Source organism: Sylvia atricapilla, chromosome 6 (assembly GCF_009819655.1).
Source record: "Sylvia atricapilla isolate bSylAtr1 chromosome 6, bSylAtr1.pri, whole genome shotgun sequence".
Classification (NCBI taxonomy): domain Eukaryota; kingdom Metazoa; phylum Chordata; class Aves; order Passeriformes; family Sylviidae; genus Sylvia; species Sylvia atricapilla.
The window spans coordinates 27,988,771-28,007,456 of record NC_089145.1 but is presented as its reverse complement, the minus strand read 5'-3'; the positions used below and the strand labels follow the sequence as shown (position 1 = coordinate 28,007,456).

The 18,686-nt window shown below is 37.5% G+C and overlaps 1 protein-coding gene across 2 annotated transcripts in view; it reads left to right on the top strand.

The window, feature by feature from the left end:
- The window catches only part of SIPA1L1 (signal induced proliferation associated 1 like 1), a 138,462-nt gene that overhangs the window by 57,482 nt on the left and 62,294 nt on the right, over positions 1–18,686 (top strand). For both annotated transcript variants that reach the window (XM_066321316.1, XM_066321315.1), the window contains exons 2-4: positions 7,452–9,271; positions 16,868–16,998; positions 17,614–17,802. In XM_066321316.1, coding sequence (XP_066177413.1) covers positions 7,774–9,271; positions 16,868–16,998; positions 17,614–17,802 — 1,818 coding nt within the window. In that variant the 5' untranslated portion in view covers positions 7,452–7,773. The remainder of the gene's footprint in view (positions 1–7,451; positions 9,272–16,867; positions 16,999–17,613; positions 17,803–18,686) is intronic.

Genomic DNA, 18,686 nt, shown 5'->3' with positions numbered 1-18,686 from the left:
TGGTGTGCAGGGAGTTTTTGTGGGTTGGTTTGTTTGTTTGGTGGTGGTTTTTTGTGGGTTTGTGTGGTTTTTTTATTGGTTTGTTTTTGTTTTTGTTTTTTTTTTTTGTGTGTGTGTGTGTGGTTTTTTGCATTTGTGACTCTTCATAGGTCAGATTGTCACGGTATCAGATATTAGTCATTGATTAACTTAGACACTTGTCAGCAAAGCAACTTGTTATAAGAGTCCACACACCAGTAAAAGCAGTGTGTTTCTGGAGCCATTACCCAGGGATGCAACACAGCAACAACTATGAACTGAGAAATAGACATCCCTTTAAAATAACAAAAGGGAGGGATATAAATCAAACTGCTTTGTAATTAGTCAAGATTTGCTTTCTTGAGAGATGGAATAATTTTCTTTCTCTGTGAGCTAGTATAATTTGCTCTCATGTTGCCAGTGATGTAGACTTGTTTCCTAGAGAGCATGCACTCCTTTTAAAAGTAAATTGTTATTAACAATTTTGTTCCAGAAATAGAATACAGTATAGCATACAGTAAGACTTGTCATCATCTCTCTTTTAGATCATGTAAATTAGCTTTCAGGAAAGGGAATCTACACTTAATTAGCTAGATGGGTGACATTGGTACCAAAATGGATCATGAGTGCTGAAGTAGGAATGAACATGTGCAAGTCCTTTTCTCACTCTTCCTTTCTGTCTCAGTTCAAAGGAGTTTTAAAGTATTTGTTTCAGCAACAGTTACTTGTACACTTGAGAATTGTGATATCCATGTCTTGATTAATGTGTATGAAATCGGATGTTAAAACAGAGGATGCAGTTCTGGCTTTGAGATAGTTTTGTTCGCTTGGTGAATAATGAATAGGAAATCATAATGAAGCAAAATGTGCTAAAGTGCACAGGTGGGAGCTAACTGTCCCCTGTGTTGCAGTATCTGTCTCAGTTTGATAGCTTTTATTATGCTTCATTTACCATCCGGTTATGTCACGAGCGTTTACCACTGACTCCAGGAGATTATGATTATTGAGTATGACTTCATGGTCTTCTGCACAGGGAGGCCAGCTGGTTCACTGTGCTCTGAGCCAGCTGATGGTTTACAGCCATGGTTACCAGGGCCCAAATCCTGGGGGATGTGCTCAGCTCAGCACCCTTTTGTAGTGACTGCGCATCCTCCGGATGTTCCACCGTGGAAGCAGAGTGAGCTTGGCTTTGTCTGTAGAGGGACATACTGCAAGAGTGCAGGAGCTGGTGGTGATGACTCACAGTACTGTTACACCCTAAAATCAATGTAACCTTGCCTAGGTTCATGTGTATTTGCATCAGCTGCTTCAGCAGAGAATGAAGCTAAGAATAAGGCAGTGCTAAATCCTCGCAGATGAGTGCCGATGATCATTGTGTGTATCTCAGCAGATGGCACCCAGTGTCCTCAGAACAAAGGTTTTCTTTGGAGGGTTAGGGTGCAAGGAAACATTTAGAGAAAAAGGCAAAAACACATGCGAATCAGTGACAAATTTTGTAGGCACATAAATTGGTGAAGTGGAGGGAAAAGGAAGGGAGTTTGAGGGAATCTCTCTATTCAGAGCTGACAGTTATCACAAATTCTGGTAACACAAAGCCAGCAATTCTGCTAAGTTTAAAAAAAGTAAAACCGGTAAGTTAGTAAAATATCAACATTATTCTTCAAATAGATTTTCAGTTGGTAAAACTTCTTCAGAAAGATGAGCCTTTCAGCTTTCCTGCAATTACAATGATGAAAGTAATCCTGGGAAGAAAAGGATAAAGTTAATAATAGGTAACCAGATCAAATATTTCAAAAGGCTAAATTGAATTTTTCTTCTCTGAGGAATTAATTTTATAAAATTAGACATTATTTTGTACATATAATAACTTCATTGGCTGATAAATTAATATTCCCTCCTGGGGTTTTCTCTGTTATCATTCAGGTAAGAATTTGTGACGCAAATAGATAAGCTTTCATATATAAAGTATTTTTTCCTTTTTCTCATTTGTTTTCCTAGTTTTAGAGGAGCTTCTAGTTTTCAGAGGCTGATGCTACTTCTTTTCCCAGTGAAAGTTATCAAGGTTTGCTGCCAGTAATGTGTGTGTTCTTGCACTGCATTTCCTAAATTGACTGTATTGCAGTAAGCCTTGTGGAACAGAGAAGATCTCAGTTAAGTTGCTAACAACTGCTTGCTGTAAAATGTTATGCTGGTCTCCTTATCCTGTAGTTTTGGTGATTTTAAAGTGCACCTGGCAATATGTTGCATTTACCACCCTCTACTATGTTTTACTGTTTGGAGAGGAGCAGGTGTGTGGTATGGAGGCTTAGTGGAAGTAAGCCTTTCCCACAAGTCGAAACTAATTCACTCGTCTCCAGATTTTTAATTTTAAAATGCCACTTTTTAATGGGGGCTGATGGTGAAGTATGAAGTCTTTCCTTCGGAACGTTATGAATCATGAATAATTTGGTGCCCCCAAATCTATCTCTGTCAACATCAGACTATTAGGATCATTAGTGCCTGTGGTTTCAGAATCTGGAGTCTTATCATGTTCTCAGCAGATAAGAGTAATTGCTGAATCTTGTCAAGTAAGGCTCAGTTGTGGGTAAAGTCACTACTTTGCAGGGGAGAAGAGCATGATTCTACACAAACTAAAGCTAGGAAAATCTGTCATAGAAGGTCTCTGAATCGATGTGTCAGGCATGAGCACCTTTTCTCCATTCACTTTAACAAGTAGTTGTTGAATTATCTTTATCTAACTGGATCCAAGATAGAAACTGATTACTGTGCAGTAGTGGAGGTTTTTTTACTATGCTAAACTGATTTGAGTTAAGCTATTTCTTCTTGATCAACTACTTGTATTTGCTGCTTTGTATTCCAGACGTCTCAAGATGAAATCTTGACTGGTAGTCTTATTTTTTTCTGGGTGTCTGACTTCAGGTATGACAAATAAGAAATCAAGATCTTTGATTTCCCTGCCTTTTAAGAATGATGGAGTCTGCAAAACCATCTTGCAGTTCATCTGTGTGGTCCTTTTAAGTTTTATAAGAGTGATTCTTTGTCCTACACCTAAAATGTTGGCTTTGGAGGAGACAGCAGTGATTTAAAAAGGTATAAATAGAAAGCAAAAGAATGAAGATAGGTTTGTGCTCATTTTGAGCTTGGATTAGATACTTAGTCATCTGGTACTGGTAAAAACCTAAGAATAAAATTTGTCCTAAAGGTCTGAGACCCATTTTGAACAGATACTTGGACTGCTTTTCTAATTATTGTATGCAATCTGATAAGCAAATAATTGGTTTTCTGATTATTCTCTTAACTCTCTATTCAGATTTTTAATTGATATAATCAGTACTAAATGTTCATGTACCTTTTCAGTAGTTTTTGCATGTGGTTTTCATTTACAGCTTTCTGTATGTAGCTGTTCATCTGATTATTTTATTAGCCTCCTCAGTAAGTTGAGATGAACTGGAAAAGTGTACATTGCCATGGTTGTGCGAGTTTGTCTTCGCCATATTCTGTTCACATGGATATTCATAGCTGTACCTTCAGCTCTATTTTTTTTGGTATTGAAATAGTAACAAAGTAGAAATTGTTACACTTCACAAATGCTGCTCTTGGCTTTAGAAGTCGGTATCATACTGCCTATCTTGTAATTGTAACAAATTTAAATAGATTACATATTCTGTGTTAAATATTTAGCAGCAAAATTGCTAAGTTCTGGCACGTTTTTCTGTTCTAAATAACACCTATTACTGGTAACTGATGGTCACTTTAATCAAGTGGGATTAGCTGTCTCTGATGCTGTCATGTTTTGCAAATAATGAATATGAGAAAAGGTTAAAGTACAGATTACTGTTATTGTTTATTTTCATTAAAGCTGATAACCAGTGTACCCAGGACCTGTGCTTTAGGAATTTTTAATGTTATCAAATGTAATGTTTTCACTTTATTTTGATTGGAGCTAATCAAACCTTTTGCACCAGACTGTTAGGTCTCAAATTAGACACCAGGCTGGGATGATCTTGAGAAATAAACGTGGACAGGTGGTTGCAGTCTCCAAAAAATTTGACTTAATAGTGATTTAAATCATGTAGACAAAGTCAAGGGTGGAATTCATTTCTTCAGAGTATGATATTAACTATTAACATAATAATTTATGGCCTGTGTTCCAGCTGCTACAGCAGATGAAAGAGGACAGCTGCAAAAACCTGCAGAACATGAAACAGCTGGTCCCTAGAGTGAGACATCTGTAAAGCTGAGTCAGGAACAGAGAATTTTCTTTGGAAAATACACTGTGTGGTCATGTAACCAATGACAAAACCATGTATACAACAGGTCAAGAATGAGTTACATGGACCACTTAGTTGTATTTTTTTATATGATTATAGATATATTTGTGTATCTATATCCTTACTTAGGATTGTTGTCCTGAAAACTTTTCAAGGAAAAAAAAAAAAAAAAAAAAAAAAAAAAGATTTGGGGGAGGTAGGGAGAACTGGTGGTGTTTGGATGCTTTTATGGTCAACACCAAGCTTGGGAATTTTTAGAGTTGCTGTGTGAACTTATGCCCTTAAGTTAATGAGAAACCTGTACTACTAGGTTATCTGTTTTGGTAGAAGAGCATTTGGCAGGGTGGAGGAGGTGTATACATTGCTTTCAGAAATACTGATGGTGGAAGGGGAACAGAGAGGAACAAATCTTGGCTTTCACTGCAGATTGTGAAGAGGAACTTGTGGTAGTGGGTGCTTGTACTTCTGCATGTTTTATGTTCAACTCTCAGCTTGACTTTTCCTTTAGCCTGGTGTTCTCCTGTCCTAAATTCTTGTCAGTTTTCATTCTATTTTCTTTCTGTTCTGCCTGTAAAAGCAAGCCTGTATAGATCTTTAGGAAATGCTGTGAAGTGTTACCATTTCATACAGGTTAATAGTGCTTAAACATTCTTTGATAGGCACTATTGAAAAGTATGGGCAGAAGATTAGGTTGTATCATGGCACATGGTGTTTGTATTTTCCCATCCTTTATCTGATGGTGCACAAAGTTGTTTCACCAGCCTGATTTGTTCTTGGGCTGAAGAGTGTTCGAAAGTTGTACAAAGCTATAGCTGAATATTCTGTAGTTTTGCAACAGCAGCATGGGTAGACTGCCTTTCTAAAGTTATTCTAATTGTTTAACTAGAAAACTGCTGTAACTTCAGCAGTGTTATTGACAGCACAAAGCTGAGTGCTACAGCTGACACAGTAGAAGGAAGGGATGCCATCTAGGAAGATGCTGACAAGCTGGAGGAGCGGGTCTGTGAGAACCTTATGAGGTTCAACAGGTCCAACTGTAAGGTGCTGCACCTGGGTCAGAGCAATCCTATACATGAGTACAGACTGGGAGATGAACTCTTTGAGAGCAGCTGTGTGAAGAAGGGTGCTGCTGGACAAAAAGCTGTACAGAAGTCAACAATGCAGCGCAGTGCAGCCAAGAAATCTAACCATATCCTGGGCTGCATCAAACGCGGCAGGGCCAGCAGGGTGAGGGAGGTTGGTCTCCCCTATGTTCTGTCGTTAGACCCAACCCAGAGTACTGCATCTGGGTCTGGATTCTTCAGGACAAGAAACATGTGGAACAGTTAGAGCAGGTCTAGAGAAAGGCCATGAAGATGATAAGAGGGCTGGAGCAGCTCTTCTAAGAAGACAGATTGAGAGAGTGTTGGGATTGTTCAGCCTGGAGAAGAGAAGGCTGTGAGGAGACCTTATTGCAGCTTTCCAGATCTTAAGGAGGGCTTTAAAAAAGATGGAGACTTTTTACTTGAGCAAATAGCCATAGCACAAGGGGGAACAGTTTTATATTAAAAAAATTAAAGATTTAGATTAAATGGTAAAAAATTCTTTCCTGTGAGGATGGTGAGGCACTGGAACAGGCTGCCCAGAGAAGTTGTGGATGACCCATCCCTGGGTATGTTCAAGACCTGATCTAGTGGGTGGCATCCCTGTGGCAGGGGTGTTGGAAGTGGATGATCTTTAAGGTCCCTTCTAACTCAAACCATTCCATGATTCTAAGATTTTAGCAGCTTTACAAGGATAAGAGCTGAGTTTATGTAAATGGCTGTGCAAATACAGTAGTACCCTGGGTGACTCGCACTGTTCTTGTTACGCGTGATGCAGTCAGCCTGCATTTTAAGTATTCCTTATGTGTTGAGTTTTATATTAAGAGCAGCTATTTTAAAGAGGTGCTTTATATGGCAAGTGAAATTTAAACATGCTGCCTTTGGAGGCAGAAAGTGCCCTGGCTTGGTATTTAATTAGTGTGGTGCAAATTACTGTAGTTCTGAGACTGCAGAGAGTGCTGGTTTCCCTGGAAGCATCAGAAAGCCTTGATTTTAGACAATGCTGTATTGTCAATGCAGTGCTGGTTCAGCAGCATCTCTGCACACATTTGGCAAATATTTAAAGGACACATTTTGTGTGATTGGTTCAGCCTCTGAAAATTATTAACTTCTTTGTGTTAAAGGATGCACACAGCAATGCATGATTTTATCTTGATAATCCCATGCTTTTGTCTTCTACTAGCAAGGATGTATTTGTGGATTATGTTTTTTTAGCTCCTCAAAGGGCAGTGTACTAAAGGCTTTGTAATCACTTCTGTACTGATGAGGTATGGGAAAGCATTTAATTTCTGTGACTTTGTGAAGCTGGAATAATACAGGAGCTGTGGTAGACAAAATTTTATTAGCCAAGGAAATAAATGAATCTTTTCATATCGAGTCACTTAAAAGTGTGTGTTTCTATTTAACTTTAACCTTTTCATATGTTGTAAACTCTGGTCAGAGGTAATACATTCTTTCTGGACTACGTAGCTCATCTGCAAATAAGGCTGCGCAAAGCACAAAACAAATATTCTTCACATCCATACTCTTAAAATTTTGTACACTTTTTGCCAATCAGCTTCCTTTTTTTTTTTTTTTAATTAACGTATCAGATATTTACATTAATGGCAAAGTTGAATAAGTAGTGTTAATACCTAATAGAAACCAAAGATGTATGACTTGTAAATGGTAAATTCCTTAAAGTGGGTGTAAAAAATGGAGTCCTGGTCTGGCTCTTAAATAATTACTCCAGGAGAAATGTATGTTGTCTGTATGAGTCCTTAGCTGAGAAGTTCCTTACTTGTGCTTTGTAACAGTGTCCACTAACCCATCTAAAGTACAACTAATCAATTCAGAAGGAAAAAAATGTATTTGTTGAAATCAGAACCCAGAATTATGTTTTCATGAGGCAACCCGACAATATCTAGAAAACTCCTCATCACCATGTAACACATTGCTGCATTTTTGAGATGATGATCAGTATGATTTAAAAAAGTTTGTTAAAAATATTAATTATGTGTAATAATTACCATAATAGTGTCAGTTACCAAAAAAGTCATGTATTAAAGAATTAATGATTTTCTCTTTTTTTCTGTTCTAGGCTTAAAAGAGGCATAAGCGATTCAGTTACAATTCCCACATTTTGGAGCATGAGTGATGCTAAAACTATCTGAATATGTTGGAGCATGGCTACTTTTAAAATGCAGACGTTAAAGGAAATTATTTCTTATCAAAACCTACTGAATATCTGAACTTTTTAGACCTCCTGCATTTAACTGTATCCTTAAATGTCCATGATTAAGATCTCATGCAACCACTGTATGTTTTGGAGACTATTCTCCAGAAGAGAACTGGGCATTTAAAAAGCAGAAATGACTGTGTTTTTTCTTGGAACTTACTAAGGTTGAACACACTGAAAGACGATGACCAGCTTGAAGCGGTCCCAGACAGAAAGGGCTGTTGCCACTGGGGTATCAGTTGGAACAGATGGCACCTCAAAAGTCCACTCGGATGATTTCTACATGAGGCGCTTTAGGTCACAGAATGGCAGCTTAGGATCTGCAGTCATGGCGCCAGTCGGGCCTCCTCGCAATGAGAGTTCCCATCACGTTACCTCTACCCCTGGAGTCCCTAAAATGGGGGTCAGGGCAAGGATTGCTGATTGGCCCCCAAGGAAGGAGAACATCAAGGAGACAAGCAGATCTAGTCAAGATATTGAAACATCAAGTTGCCTTGACAGCATGTCTTCTAAAAGCAGTCCTGGGAGTCAGGGAAGCTCTGTTAACCTGAATGCTGGTGATTCTGTCATGTTGAAGAGCATCCAGAGCACACTTAAAAACAAGACCAGACAATCTGAGAATCTAGACTCCAGGTTTCTTACACCCGATGGCTATCCCAGCTCCCCAAGGAAAGCTCTTCGCAGAATACGACAGCGCAGCAACAGTGACATCACCATAAGTGAGCTTGATGTGGATAGTTTTGATGAATGTATTTCACCCACATTTAAATCTGGACCATCTCTGCACAGAGAGTATGGCAGCACATCTTCCATAGACAAGCAGGGAACTTCAGGGGAAAGCTTTTTTGACTTACTGAAGGGCTATAAAGATGAAAAGTCTGATCAGAGAAGCCCAGGCTCAACTAAACTTGGTGAGCTTCTGATTGCTAGTGGAAGCAAGGGTTCAGGATTCTCTCTAGATGTGATAGATGGACCTATTACTCAAAGGGAAAACCTGAGACTCTTTAAGGAAAGGGAGAAGCCACTCAAGAGACGCTCAAAATCAGAGACAGGAGATTCATCTATTTTTCGTAAGCTGCGCAATGCCAAAGGTGAGGGGGAGCTTGGAAAGTCTTCAGATCTTGAAGATAACAGGTCAGAAGATAGCATTAAGCCTTGGACTTGTCCAAAGTGTTTTGCTCATTATGATGTACAGAGTATTTTATTTGATTTAAATGAAGCAGCAATCAACAGGCATAATGTTATTAAAAGAAGGAACACGACAACAGGTGCATCTGCTGCTGCTGTTGCATCACTTGTCTCTGGACCCTTGTCCCATTCCGCAAGTTTCAATTCTCCAATGGGCAGCACTGAAGACCTGAATTCAAAAGGAAGTCTCAATATGGACCAGGGGGACGATAAAAGCAATGAACTAGTGATGAGTTGTCCTTATTTTCGTAACGAGATTGGTGGAGAAGGGGAAAGGAAGATCAGCCTTTCCAAATCTAATTCAGGTTCCTTCAGTGGGTGTGAAAGTGCCTCATTTGAGTCGACTCTAAGTTCTCATTGCACAAATGCTGGAGTTGCAGTTTTGGAAGTTCCCAAGGAGAATCTGATTTTACATCTAGACAGAGTGAAAAGATACATTGTTGAACATGTAGACCTTGGTGCATATTATTATCGAAAATTCTTCTACCAGAAAGGTAGGTAAATTTTATTTCTCCTTGTATTTTAAGAATGATTTTTTTTGTTTTCCAAACATGAAAAATTCAGTTGATACTTAACAGTGTTTGTGAGAATTAGGAATTTCTTTAATATGGTGTATTTTACTGATGGCATGTGCTATAGCTAATAGTCTTTCAGAGTGCTGGAATATAAGAATGTTGAGAATTTTATTGCTGATAGATGTGGTAGCAATGGCTACAAAATATGAATGTCTTGAAATGCAGCTTTGGGTATCCATAGGAGTGGACAGGGGTTGACACTTGAAAGATTAAAACAAGAAAATCCTAAAATATGAGAACTTTCTTCTCACTGTGCCAGGAGTTGATGTATTGAGGACATAACGGAATGTGCATCTCGGACAGTTAGCATTTACAATAATCTTTGGATGTGCTAATTAACTTAATAATCCATTTCAAAATTTTTCAAAGTAAATAATACAGAAATGAAGGTATGTATAGATAAAACTTTATATACATGCACATATACATGCACAAATGCCTGTGTTTCAATGCCAACAGTGTATCTTAAAAACCAGAGTGCAGTTCTCTTATCACATGGTTCTGCCCTGAAACCAAGGATTATAATTTCCATTGGGTGTATATGGAAGGGACAAAAAAGCCCAAAGCAATAGATCAAAGCCTTTTGACCTATAGAGGTCAAAAAAAAGAGCAAACCCCAGACATTACCCAAATGGTCCTGCTCTCTGTCCCCACTGTCAAAATTATAATGGTACGGGAGATGCAGATCTCCCTGTTCTTTGTGATTCTGAAAATGATCAAAAAGGAGTGCAGACCAAAGTTCTTTAAAGGAATTCCATCTGCAGGATTGTGTTGAATTTCCTGATGGATAGAGCTGGTCTGATGACTGACCTGGAGAGTGCTTCTTCTCACCTTCCAGTGATCAGGATTGGATTTCTTCTCTCTAGTGAATGCGGGTCAAAAGAGCTTGTTTCTCACATACAAAAGCAACAAGGATGTCTGGTTAGAATTAAATTGATGGTCTTAAAAGAAAAAAACTTTTAACTTCTTAACTACATGTTATTGCTAATAATATAATTTTCCATTTTTGTCTTGCCTTCAAAATATGTCCATCTCTCACCTCTTCTTGCACTGTCCATTGTTTAGGTGGTTTATGTTACTTTTTCCACAGTCTCCTCTTTGTGCATTCTTTCTAGGGCTGAGAGGTAGCCTTTGCCCTGTGTTTTTTGAGAGTGCTGTTCAGTATCTTTTGGAGACATAGGAGTTAGGAAAAATAATAGTTTCCTGGGAAAAGTGACCTAGATGTGTGCTATAGGATAAGGTATGTTTGGAGGGGAGGGCCTGAGGTTTATGAACTTTGTCTGATTATCTTCCTCTGTGTCTCCCTCTGGAACAGTTTGATTCCTTATCAGTCTAGTGAGTTTTGCAATCAGCAACCAAAGTTTCATGTTACAGCTGACCTGATTTACAGCACTTCAGCACTAAGAAGGGAGGACATTATTCCTCCCTCTTCCTTGTACAGGTTCTCTTGTTTCCAGAGAACTTGATAAGCCAGTTGAGTTTACTAAACAAGCAAGCAGAATTCTTGCCATCACAATAAATTTGGGGTTTACTGCCTGGTTGTTTCCCTCCAGTTCTGGTGAGGGATATTATCTTTCCTTGCAGTCAGAGAAGTGCCAGAGCCATATGGCCATGTAAGGGATGAAAGAGAGCAGAAGAGGAAGGAGGTGGAATTTTGCCCTTAGGCAAAAACAATTTATTGGTTTGCCTTCTCGTTAAGGGAAACCACACCCTCATGCTACTGCAGAAGAATTGATAAAGCCTACGTAATCCAGTCATAGATTGTGAAGAATTATTAAAGTCTACATAATGTAGTCATTTGACATAAGGTGAGAGGCAGCCAGATATAACAATGTATGTTATGGAGTAGGATTGGATGGTGAGAAGCTGTGATTTATTTTTTTTTTCTTAAGCAATAAAACTGGGTTTTAAATTCACTTCTCTTGTGTTCAGTCCAGCAGAGTCCAAATCAGGGGTGTGGTTTCTATCAGAGATTTTTATCTGAAAAGCTGTATTTCAGAAGCAACATTAGATTCCCCAACCCCCAATTTTCTATAAGTACAAAACACATTTTGTTGACCACCCAGATTATCATCATTCCCTGAAGAAACTTTAGACTAAAGCTGATGGGGTGGGATGGTGATAAAGCTTGAAGCATTTTAACGGGGCGGGGAAAAGTCTAGGAAGTTCATTTGTGACTGAATTTTTCATGTAGTGTGAAGCAGGCAATGATGCAGAAATATTTTTGCTGGAAGAGGAGGTTGGATTTTTTTATGATGTTACGAATGGAACAGACAGTGCCAAAAGACAGCTTCAGTAGGATCAGCTCATCAAGTCAGTAGTCTTTGGATAATTTTGTAGTCTAAGAAGTATTTTTAGATGAATTCTGATTTGTCAACAATGCCTTTTAAAAAACCTCAAACCAGGAAAATTTCATGGACTTGGGGAACACCTAGTAATCCTAGAGCTTGCAAAGAATAAAAAGCAGTGTTCCAGAGAATGGTAAGCCTGAGTTGGTTTTCATTCCAACTGCAAACAGCAAAGAAAGTAATTTGAGACTGTATCAGTAAAGAACTGCCAGTTAAAAATCATCAATGATGCCAGCCAGTTAGCATGATTTAATGAAAAATAGGTTTTGTCACATAAAAGAAAGAAACCATAGTTCATCTTATGTCTTAAAAAAAAAAAAAAAAAAAAAAAAAAGATGAAAGCCATTGAACTCATATAGGCCCTTTTAATTTCTTCAGGGTAATTTGGTGCAATGCTGATGGTGACTTGTCTGAAGTCTTTAACTATATGAAGTCAATAGCTCATTCTTTACTGGTACTGTTACTTAGATGATAAATCCACTTTAAGTTTTAGCACTGTATTGAGGAAGGATAAGTGAGCTTCCATGTTAGTAATACTAGCATGGTCCAAGTTAATTCAAATATTTTAATTTAGTTTGTGTAAAATACTAGTATGAGACATTTATGGATGGGTCTTGTATAAGTTTAATGAAAGCAAATGGATGAGGTTTTGTATGTAAAGGAAATTGGTGCCTCTACAGTGTAGTGGAATTGATAAATGGTATTCTGGCCTGGTGTCCAGACTTCATAATGTATAAATAGTGGTGGAAAGAGTTTAGGTAAAACAATAGAGGTAAGAAAAATGATACTTAGAAAAAGATATTGGGAACAGAACTTTATAATGGTACTTCTCAGGATGTGTATTCAGTTTCTCCGCTTTATAGCTGAACTAATTGTCCAGACTCCTTTTGTACTCAGTGGTGAGAAATGGACCTTGCAGGATCATGTGAATTACAGTCTCTTCCCTCAGTTCACTAACAGAACCTCATGCACAACTAACTCACGTGGAAATGTTTATTTTTATAGGATATGAATGCTGCTCTTATGATGCACATAAGACATATGTACAAGGTGATTAAATAATGATGCCTTTTAAAAGGTGTATTTGATAGAAGGACTTAAGTAAAAGTTGGAAGTCTTGGAAGTCTAGACATTTATAAGTTAAGCTTGCACATGAAAAAAAGAAGATGAAGCCAGTGCAAGAACCAATTTGTTAAAGTTGCAGATATGTTTATTAAAGACTTATTTATAATCAATAATGAAATCACAGAGACAGAAAAATTTGTTTGCATCAGCTTGTCCAAGTGCAGTTCAGAAAAGAGAGCATATCACTCCAGAGGAGCACTCTGTTTTCTCTGTCCCCATAATTGTGTCTGGGAATTACAGTTCTCATGGAAAGAACCAAGAGCATCTGTTTTGCTTCCATCCTCCTCATGCTGTAGTGGCTAATGTTTTAGGACGAATTTTAGTTACTGGCTTAGAATGAAACACTTGACTGAGAAGTAAATAGTTTCCTGAACTGGTTTTATAACAAATGAGCTATTGGGCAGCTTTCCTTTAACTGTTGGCAGCCAGTAAAAATACCCTTTGCCTTAATGCTTTAAATTGCTGCATATTCTATCCAAGAGTTGATGCCTTTCAAGTATGTGGCTAGACTTGCAGAGCTCCCAAAATGCTGCCTGCCCTTTTGTCTCCAGAGAGCTACTGGGCAGGGTTTTCCAGTACTGTAAATGCTGAGCTAAAGGAACATGCTTGATGCAAATTTCATTCAGAAGAGAAGTGTTTGGGGGTTTTTATTTCTAGTCTGATTACACAGAACTTCAGTTGGACATGATATCTAAAGAGAAATACGATGAAAGCACAAAAGAACTTTCTCAGTTAAAATCAAGTGCATTTACTTGAATTTCCTTTGCAAAGGAAATTCACAAATATCTGCAAGGAAAATAAATATTTTAGCTTTGGTTTTTTAACAGCAAGTATCTTCTCAGTTATAGGATAGACATACTAACTATTTTTAAAAGTATATATAATGTGTTTCAAGGACCAGCTACAATCAAGTAATTATTTTTTTTCCCTTGGTATGGGTTTATAAATTAATTTATGGCTGCTGCTAGTTGTCCTGATTGTCCATTAGTCAAATGATTTTTCAGCAGTTGTTTAGATTAAATGTCAAGCTTGAGAAATGTTGTTTCCAATTCCACAGCTCCTGTGTGGTGTGGAGAAATAAGCTGTCTTCTAGGGTACTCATGTTTGACATCAAGTTCTGGAGTTATAATTGTGACATAGCCCTTGTTTTCCCAATAAAACAACTAATTAGCTCCCATTACATTGGATATTAAGTCTTTTTAACTTTAATCCTGCTACTTCTTTTCCTGCACTGGAAAGAGAAAATTGTTGGATTGTAAGGAGATTCAGAATTTAAGGGAAAATCAGGTGGAGGTTCAACAAAGTATACCAAAAGGAAAAGTAGTCAGGTACAGGGATATATACTGGGGCTTGCAGAATGAACACAGAGATGAGGTTTGGGGGAGGAGGAAGAATGAAGATGAAGGTAAAGGATGAAAACCCAGTAGTAAATGTGAGTAGAGGGTGAAGGATATGCAAAGGAGAACAAGAAAGACACTGCCCAATGCAGACTAAAGCAAAAGAGAATAGAAAACATTTCCTCTTAGCAGAGAAGTGTAAAGTTTCACACTACTTCATGCATTTTTCCAAAGCAATAAAAGCTAATTAAAAAGCTTAATCAAATGATACAGAATTGTATGTGTATTTTGTGTATGTGTATGCAGTTTGAAACATTCCTCTTGCCACCCTTCTTAAATTTGTTTTCAAAATGTAGAATGATTTCTCCTGAGAAAATCCTCCATCTGAATTGCAGGCTAGAGTAGTTGCAGGGTACAAAAGTTTTACCATCAGTTTTACACCAGTTTTGTGTGGCTGTCATTACAGAAAACGAACGAATTGTTTGGACCCTTCATATGCATGACCACTATATCTTTTTTCTTTATGGTTTTTTTTATTATAAAAGCAAAGCCACATCATTGTTTCTAAGTCACTAAGCAGTTTAGTGTGGAGATGGCCAAGTTATTTCAGGATTTGGAAACTGCCATAATATGCTGATTCAAGAATTAATCTTTCTCCAAGACTGTGCTGCTTCTGCACTGACCTTGTCTGCCATAAACTGTGTGTGAGCTATAGACATCCTGAAAGAAAAACCCAAGCTACTTAATGCAGGAGGAAGAAAGACTAGAGTGCTAGTGAGACAGTTTGAAGTTTTGAACAACAAAATATCTCTAGCATTTACAGGGCTTATATCAGTGGACTAGTATGAAAATATAATTAGGATTATATAAATAATCTATTAATAATTTCCCCACTCACTGTTCAGCCACCCAAAGTTTAATGACAATATTCACACAATATTCCACAAGATATTATAAGAATTTTGAATTTTAATTACCTTTGTTTAGAGTATTGGCTTTTCATGACATGCAGAGGAATTTGGTAGAAAGCAAGTCTTCTAATGCTGCAAGCATGGTTCTTTTATGTTTTGCATGTTCTGAAATCTTAAACAGAATACAATGAGTGAAGGATAATAAAATACCGGACACTGGGGACTTGAGTAAAGCCCCCAAGGGTTTCAGGTGCTGGACAGCTGTGTGAAAGCACTTAATATGTTGGAGGGAGATTATGCAAGAACCAGTAAGTATAAGTTTTAAAAGAATTACAGTAGAAAATGAGGCTCCCAAATCTTTAACAATACTACTAATTGAAAAAATAATTGCCATTCACTTTGGATAGAGTATTTTTTAATATCTTATTTTTATTATCTTAGAAGATGCAATTCTTGAGGATGATGTTAAAATACTTTACATTTTATATCTATAGTAGAATAGCTCATATTAGATTGCTCCTAAAGTTCTTATTTAAAATTCTGGTTATTTTAAAAATATCAAGTAATCTATATGAGTAAAGGCAATATGGTTACATTTCCTGTCAGGGCAGTTACATCTCCTTTTTATCCCACTGAATTTCACATTTCTTTGAATTGCTGAATTTTCACTTGGTTCTAACTTTCTATTTCTGTCATCTATAAATTCATTCATATGTGCAGCTTATGGAAAATGATGATGTGGAACTTTTTTTTTTTTTTTGCTTGACTCCTATTTTTTGACTTTCCTCTTAAATTTTTTTCTAGGGAATGTATGTTTAAATTCAGCAGTCACTTAAGATATGTGCAGCTTTGTTTATATGTTGCTGCATTAATGGTGATACACCTCTGTCATCAGTCAAGATAGTTTGTAATGCTCAAAAGGTTCCATAGAAAAGCCTTCAACACCAATCTCTAAAATTGTTGAGCTTTGATTTTTAAATGTGCTTTTCTAACTTTTTTTTCATGTAAAGTTTGGCTTTACATGTCTATAGTTAGATGAATGTAAAAATGTTTTTCAAATAATCTGCTGTTCAGCTAGTGAGTGATTTCACCAATCTTGTGTTCTCCTCTCTGCTGCCTTCCCCACTAGATTGGTTTTCAACTGAACTCTTAGCACTTTTAAGGGTTGTTGAAAACTTCACTATTTGATATTTATGCTAGTCATTTGATTCTTGTGCTTTGTTCGTCTGTGGTACTATGATTTGATATTTTTACTGTGAACAAGCCTTTAACTTCTTTTTCACCTTCATCAGTTTTTCCCATTTTAGAACTGAATGATGTGTATGGAAAAAGCAAAACACAGTCAAACAAAAATAAATAATTTACATCCTTTGCTAAGTACAGTTGTTTGACATTTCTATTTTAACATAGGTTGTTGAGTTTCCCAGTTTGGCTTCCTTTTATTTTTTAATGGGGGGAAATTGGTTGTACTTACTTAGTTCAATGTGAATGAAACAGATGGCAATATAAAAGCTGATGTAAGAGGTGTATCCTCTTTTGGGCCTATTTAAGCAAAGATGCCATGTTGAATTTCGGCCTTCTTGTATAAAATAAGCTCATGAGAGAAGTGAAGCACAAGAATGACATCCTGGTACCACTTTGAAGGCATGTTCTTATTGACTCCATGGACCTGGCAGTTTATTTCCAGTGTAACAATCAAGCATGAAAATATAGTTGAAGTATAAGTAGTAAGAAAAGAAGTAAGAAAGATTTTATTTATTTATTTATTTATTTTTCTCCCCTCTCAAACACAAGAACACTGGAACTATTTTGGGGCAGATGAGAACCTAGGTCCAGTAGCTGTGAGTATAAGAAGAGAGAAGCCAGAGGAAATCAAAGAAAATGGACCTCAGTACAACTACCGGATCATATTCAGAACCAGTGAGGTAAGCGCTTCAGGGAGGATAGTAAAAAAAACTGGAAGTGAGCAGGCAACACCAAGTGGAATGTGTGGGGATTATGTGCTTTTCAGCATTGATAAGAGATTTCTGTATAATCCAGAAAACTCCTGACAGAATTTTGGCACAGAAGATATTTGAATTATTCCGTTAAATCCAGTACAGAGGAATAGCTGAAGGTTGTTTGGGTTAAATCTTGAGAAACTTACAGGAGTAATATTAGTTAGCAAAGCAAAGAGGGGGGAAATTGCTTTCTTGACTTTTATATGTGGCAGTGGGTAGACCTGAGAAATGAACTTTTTACTTTTAAATGCTCTACAGTACATAGATTTCTATATAATATAGAAATACTATACTAATGCTGATTTTTCCAGGTAGTAGTTGCCTGCAAAACTTGAATCTGACGAATCATTTGAAATAGTCTGGTTACTGTTATCAGTGAGTGACATTTGGCTATCAGTCTTGGTCTCATGCTAACAGAAATTCCTTAATGTCCTCGATCTCTACTGAGAACTGGAAAAACAATGTTTAGTTCCACTGCTATTGCTAGTCAGTCTCAGTGCATAATTCAGTAAATGTGCTGTTTTTCTTTTCTGTGCATAGCTCATGACATTAAGAGGCTCCGTGCTGGAAGATGCTATCCCTTCTACTGCAAAGCATTGCACAGCCAGGGGACTTCCCTTAAAAGAAGTGCTGGAGTATGTGGTTCCAGAGCTGAATATCCACTGCCTGAGGCTGGCCTTCAACACTCCTAAAGTCACAGAGCAGCTTATGAAGCTTGATGAGCAAGGGGTAAGTGCAGGGTTATAGAATTTAACAAATTACCTTAATCTGTTAGAATATTGCCATGAATTGGAAAATTATCTTTCAGCTTTATATGATTAGAGTCAGTCTGTTGAAATGCCTCATTTAAACTAAAACTTGTCATCTGTAGGAAGTGTTACATTGCATTTATGTTCCCCAGCTTTTGCAGAATATTTGGGATATATGAAATCAGGTTCCTTTTTCTAGGTAGCCTAGAGTTTTAGATTAATGTTACGGCAGTTTGTTTAAATTTCCTTTAAAAGGGACAGCATTATTGTTTTTCAAAGACTCTGGGAAAGAGGGAGTTCTGTCTTTCTTATTGCTATTATACTAAGAAGAGAAGTCTCCCATGGTGCTAAATGTTCCTCTGTAATACTGCACTGGCTAAAACATGACCAGAGTGCTGCCTGTCTTGTTTCATTTTGTTGGTGTTCTTTTTTTCTTTCCCCTGGAACAAACTATACACCAAAATATTCTAAGGCTTTCTTCAGAAAAATAGTCTTCCATGAGATGATGGTCTCCTGGTCTTCTAAAGATAGAACCAAAGCTCATCAGTGCTACAGCTTAGACTTAGCAAAATGAAAGTCCATGACTGAAGTGAATTTTATGATTATGAACTTCAGTAGTGCCATTTTATAGCTGTGTGCATGCCTCAGTCCTCACTGGCAATCTCTCTTTCCATACCTCTTGAGTGGATGGATCCAGGATGGCGACTGGGTCCCTCCCAGTAAGAGAAGGTTATGTTCATGACCACCTGATAAACCTGGATGTACCCAAGTCTGTTGGACACAATGAGATGCATCCCAGAGTCCTGAGGGAAGTGGCTGATGTAGTTGCCAAGCCACTCTCCATGTCACTTGGGAAATGATGGC